General features: G+C 33.0%; 1 protein-coding gene across 1 annotated transcript in view; it reads right to left on the bottom strand.

The window, feature by feature from the left end:
* The window catches only part of LOC108663020, a 9,950-nt gene continuing 3,433 nt past the window's right edge, over positions 1–6,517 (bottom strand). The window contains exons 3-7 of the mRNA XM_018125505.1: positions 5,844–6,040; positions 5,403–5,636; positions 4,744–5,036; positions 4,430–4,620; positions 1–195 (exon numbers count right to left, since the gene is read on the bottom strand). Of these exons, the coding sequence (XP_017980994.1) occupies positions 1–195; positions 4,430–4,620; positions 4,744–5,036; positions 5,403–5,636; positions 5,844–6,040 (1,110 nt within the window). The remainder of the gene's footprint in view (positions 196–4,429; positions 4,621–4,743; positions 5,037–5,402; positions 5,637–5,843; positions 6,041–6,517) is intronic.

Genomic DNA, 6,517 nt, shown 5'->3' on the forward strand with positions numbered 1-6,517 from the left:
TCAAAGGTTTAGGATAATATCCAGAGCATTCATAGCTTCATGTTGCTTGTGAAAATCTGAAGCCATATTGGCCAGCATCACACATGTCGCTTGATTGAGATTATCCATATAAACTCTATTGGTCTCCATTTCCTCATTTGAAGCATCATCGCTAGGTTCCTCAGGAACAGGACCATTTAGGACAAAAGCCTTTTTCTATTGTTTCAAGACAATCTTGATATTGCGAAACCAATCAATGAAATTTTGGCCTATCAACTTGTTTGCATCAAGTATGCTTCCAAGTGACAAACTATTCGCCATGATAGATTTATATCTATACAAACCAACATATATGATTATTAGTCATTTACGCAAATTATATAATCATAAAGACAAGGTTTTATAATCTTATATGATTATTCTCAATATTTATCAAAATAATTGCCCTTCTCTATTATTTTGAGAAATTTAACCTTTAACTTCTTATTGAGCTCGGATCTTTTTCATCCCACCATGACCTTTAGTGACTCAACAAGCCATAATGAAACTAATTGGGTAAGTAACTTAGCTTACCAATTATATTTTATACAACTCCTAGATTAGTTAGGTGATAACTTCTTGTCTAAATGTATCATATACATCGTGCCTAACTATGCCTCTAATACTATGCGGTCATGTATGACACATCCGAACAACATGGTACTTGTTAAGTAAGACCCATCAATAACTCAAACGTACTTGTGTAAAAGTTTGGCCTTAAGTGACTCAACAAGCCTACAATTAAAAAAGCAACATGGTTATCTTGTTATATAGTGGAAGGAAACTTTTAGACTCAATATATTAATGAGAGATTTTTATTTATTAGTTCATTAATTAAGATCTCATTGATTTGAATTTGTTGACATGCATAGCATTTATTGCATTTCACATATATCATATATATATGTATTGAAAAATAAATCTATTTCATGCCAACTACTAGGATGATAATGGACTTTACTAATTCTAATTTCTTAGAGCCATTAAGGAAATTAGTTTGTCAAAATCCTAAGGGATTTACACAAACATCGTCTTCAAGCTTTGGTTGTAATCTCCTTGAGTCTCCATGGCGCCTTTGGATCTCCATCTTCAAGTTACAAAAATTTTCTATCTAACCTTAGTTTTACATTTTGATGTAAGTAATTACATTTTATAATTAAGAAACCTCAACTTATATTTGAAGGGAGTTTGGTGAGAAAAGAACTTTACAACTCGGAGAAAAAAGAGATAAGTCAGGGTGCGTAGATCCTATTTTAAAATAAATACCATGAGAAATAAATTTAATCATCCATGACCTAATCTTCTAAGGTTTAAGTCCATAATCATCCTCATGATTTATAATCATAATCAAAAGTATAGAAATAAATGTAAGCTCAATATCACTTGGTGATCTTGTGTGTTATTTGAGAAAAACATCAATTAATTCACTTAAATTGCTAGACTCAAATTATTTGGTTTGTTTTATTTCAATTTAGTGTTTAAGAAATTCCCATTTTCAAAACATGTAAAGTAAACCTTTTACTTCTTATTTCTTATTAGAAATTCATTGAAATAAAATTTTCCTTTTTAACACTTTCCATTTTAATTCTTTCCATAATTAAAACTCCTTTTAATCTTAGAAACCTCTTTGTTTTAGGTAAACTTCCTAAAATATATCTAAGACTATTTTAATTTCTAACATTTAGAACATGGATTAGTTTCATAAATTGTATGTTGTTCAAGTTACCTAAATGGTGACTTAACAAATTTTTGGAAATTTCTAGTCAAACCAAAATTTTAAAGAAAGTTTAATGCTATCACATAACTTTAGGAATTTCTTCTAAAGTAGGAAACTATTTCCTATGAATTTACCAAATTAAAATACTATCCTTAATTTTAGGAATTTCTTTTAAAGTAGGAAACAATTTCTTCTTTTTTTTTTTTATGAATCACCCAAAATTAAAATAGATGGTATTTAAGTGCTCTTAAAACTCCATAAATCATGAGTCAAACTCATGAAATAGCTACTAAAAATTTTCAGCAAGTTTGTTTAGCAATTAAACACAAAATTCATGAAGAATTAAGCCACCAAAACCGATCATAGCTGCCCAAAATTTTCTACATTGAATCTTTGCTGTTTTAGAACTCGAAAACATGATTTTTATGAACCTTTTTCATACTAAATCAAGTTTGGTTGAAACATGCAGTAATTTAATTTGATAAAACTAAATTTTAACAAGTAAAAACTGCTCATAACACTTACCCAATGTTAGTAAAAAATAATCGGCACAGTAGTCTCCAAAACACCTCAAAACTATTTAGTTTTAACTTAGCTTTGCAAGCCTTTTAATCCAATAATTAATTCTTCAACTAAACATGATTTTAAACTTTTTAAAACATGTTTTAATAAATTAATTTCAAGCTGTCCAGATATGAATTAAAACAGAAAAATATATTTTAAAGAAAGCCTTCAAAATCGATATATGCCAAATCAACACATAAATCAATCCTATTGATTATCACCAAGAATCAAGCATGCAAATTACATAAAAACATCAAACAAAAGCTCTGACACTACTGCTGGGATTCGCCCTCATGCTCAAATATGAAAATAATCAATAAATTAAAAATATAATGCAGTGGACTAATAAACTAGCATTTAATTAGAGAAACAGTCGAATTCTACAAGATCAATGTTTGTATTTTTCATGTAATTTTTTAATTTAATTATGAACATTCATACATTTAAAAGTTACATACCTTACTCTAGATATCATAATCAAGAGCCAATTAAATCAAAATATTTGCTTCTTCAACTCTAGGATTTGTCAAATCTTTAGCTAGTCAAATGTTTGACCTCTAACAGTAATCCACACAGTAACCAAATAAGACCTTCTCAAAGGTAGGATTTTACTTGTGCTAGCAAGTTTTGTTTTTAAAACAAAAATACTAAAAATTCTTGTTTTTTGAAAACAACTAAGAAATGGTTGGAGGCTTGGAGTTTTAGTTTGCTAACATAACATATTTATATAGTCAAACTAAGTTGTAACCCTAAATACAATAGTTGTATTTTAATTTAATTAAGTCCCCGTGAACTTAATTAATTTTTCACTTTATTTTGGTATTTTTCAATGAAGTCCAACCTAATTAATTATCCTTATTTAATCTCAATCATGTCACTTAATGCGTGTGACCTATTAGACTTTTAACATGTGGTAATAAATATAAATCCTAATCAAATATCAATTTGATAATTGATTTATATTTATAGATCATGAGCGGCATCTACCAATATATCATGAACACCCAAATGTTAAAAAGTCAATTAAAGAATTTGACAAAGCCATTAAGTGATAAACCTCTCAGTGCAATACGGTCATTTCATCAAATATCCCGGATATGTCATAAAGCATGTCTCAGTGTGTCACGACCCGAAACCTCCCTCGAGCCCATGACAATCACCGCGACGTCCCAATTGATACTCATTACCTGAAATACCAATCGGAACCCTGCAAGGCTTACATATCAGTTTTAAACAATTTTTCAATCGTTTCCGGCTCAAATAAATCAAAAGATAAAAATATAGTATTTTTATATAAAACAATATTTATAGAAACACGTGTAAGTAATCTTTTGTAACTTAGAAGTAAAATAAATTCATACATACAATAATTTACAAAGTTATAATGTACAATAATAATTACAATGACAAGTGGCCCATAAATACATCAAGTGTTGGTGATAATAACCTATTGTCTGTGTGATAGAGGGGTCAACTGGAATCCTAGACAAAATCGGATATCTACAAGCTACCACAGGCCTGAAATATTTGGAAAGGAGGTGGGTGAGATTTTGCAATCCTAAAGAGTAAACAGACATTATCATAAATATCTAAAGGCGAGTAACATAGAGGCAAGTTTAAACAACAAATTACAAACCATTTCATAAGGTTTTCAATTTTTTTTTAATGCTGGAAGTTCACGCAGAGCCCGGCTACCCTGTTAAATTTTATTAATAACGATATAAAAGTACAAAGGAGGGGGGCATAGATCGTACCTCCAAGTTACTTGAGCATGAGACTGATTCATAAAAACACATAGAGTAAGAAATTCCATCTTTGGTGCATAACTTTTGATGCTACCGTAAGACAGATATTTCTTACTGTTACATTGGAGCAATAATCTAAAGTAAATTATAAACCATAAAATGTAGAAAAGGAAAAGCACCTAGAATGGAGTGTTCCATTTTATGACCATATTTTAATCTACCGTCATAAAATTGGAACACTTCCATATTACAAAATTCTATGTAAAAAACATAAAAATAAACTAAGAGTACTACTCCTTTACATTCCTTTAAAACGAACATAAAGTAAACTAATTCTATCAAATCTAAGAATACCTCTAAGCTGATTTTCTGCTTGTGAGAATACCTTCAGGTTTTGGTGCGTATGCCCCTGATTCGAGAGATGGTCTGCTGCCTGGTTTCCTTCTCTATGGATGTGAGAAATCCGAAAAGAGATTCTACTTAAGGATCTACGAATGGAAGCAAGCAAGTACCAAGTCCTAGCTGATCCCTGATGACCCTCATTTATCATGTGTACCACAACTTTTGCATCTATTTCTATCCAAAGTCTAGACACACTGTATTCAATACACAACAATAGACCCTTGTGTAGTGCCATTAACTTTGCCTATAATGAATCACACGATCCAAAATTTTCAGAGAATCCAAAAATCATGGTACCTGTATGATCACGAAGAAGTCCTCCTCCAGCAGCATTCTGAAAATTATGCTTTGAACTACCATCAACATTCAACTTAAACTCACCTGCTGATGGTTTATGCCAAGAGAATTTTCTTGGTGGATGTGGGGCTGCTTGATGAAATATTAGACCCCATGTTTGAGCAATCTGAAGATCTCCCTTCCATTGCCACCCCTGGAATTGCCTCCCATGAAAAAGTTGGTGGATGAGCTTGAGTACTCTCCTCACCACTCTGTTAGGACACATACCAAGGTTCCTATGTTTCGCATCATTCCTTTCAACCCATAAGAACCAAAAAATGAAAAGAGGCATTAACGTGCGTATGTGTCCTTTTTTCGTATAGTCACTAGAGTACAGCCATGCCCACATAATCTGATTGACATTCTGGGGATGAATAATGTTGATTTGGAAAATTTTCTCAAAATAAATCCAAACCTGTATAGCAATTGGGCATTCCCACATGACATGCAAAAGAGACTCCTCAAAGTTGCAATGTTGACATTTAGAAGCTAACTAGAAACCCTTGGTTTTCAACCGCAACTCAACTGGGATCTAGTCTTGTAATAACCTCCAAAGGAAGAAAGAGATAGTTAAAGGAACGCTTTTATGCCAAATTAAATCAAACATGGGGTTTACCAACTGGCGTTGTCGAACTATCTCCCAAGCGGACTTAGTAGTGAATTGCCCATCCGAGGTAGGCACCCAATACGCCCTATCATCATTAGGAGGATCAATTAGAATGTTTAGAATTTCCACCACCACGTCCTCCGGCAGCACATTGTTCAGCTTATCCACGTTCCATGAACCATCATCATAAAAATGGGAAACTCTCATCATCGATGATGCAAATAATGGAAACCGATTGACCAAGGGGCTATCACCCATCAAACAGTCATGCCAAAAGAATAACTCTCCCTTACCAATCCGCCACCTAATGTAATTCTCTGCGGTTGGACAGTTGGCGAGCATTCATTTCCATGTTTGTGAATCATGAAATTTCGGCTGGACATACCTCGAAATATGGCTCGTACAATATTTAGTCTACATAAATCGTGTCCAAATGCTGTTACAGGACACAAACCTCCACCAAAGCTTCATGCTAAAAGCCTCACACACATCACCTTGGTCTCGGATGTCTAATCCTCCCTCACTAGATGGCAGTGTGATCTTATGCCATGCACTCCAATGAATGTGTCTAGTGCCTGCTAAACCTCCCCATAAGAAATTGTTGAACATTCTGTCTATTTTCTCAATCACACAGATAGGGGGCTTGAGGACCTGGAACAAATATATAGGTAAAGAAGACAGAACACTCCGTAATAACGTAATTCGCCCACTTAAAGAAAGAATTTTATTGTCCCATCCTTTAATGCGCTCCCGAATCTTTTCCACCAAATCATCAAACAACATTACCTTTTTCGGACCTTTATAGAGTAGCACCCCCAAATACGTTGTCACGACTCGGAACCTCCCTCGGGCCCATGACAACCGCCCAGACGTCCCGATTGACACTCATTACTCGAAATGCCAATCGGAACCCCGCAAGGCTTACATATCAGTTTTTTTCCTTTCCTGTGAGTAATCGTTATTAAACATTCCATTTAAAACAATTACCGGTCATTTTCGGCTCAAATAAATCCAAAAAAAATTAAAAAAAGGATTTATAGAAAAATATCACTATTCAAAATATTGATTAAAATATAGCATTTTTATATAAAACAATATTTATAGAAACACGTGTAAAAATCTTTTGTA

Source organism: Theobroma cacao, chromosome 8 (genome assembly GCF_000208745.1).
Source record: "Theobroma cacao cultivar B97-61/B2 chromosome 8, Criollo_cocoa_genome_V2, whole genome shotgun sequence".
Classification (NCBI taxonomy): Eukaryota; Viridiplantae; Streptophyta; class Magnoliopsida; order Malvales; family Malvaceae; genus Theobroma; species Theobroma cacao.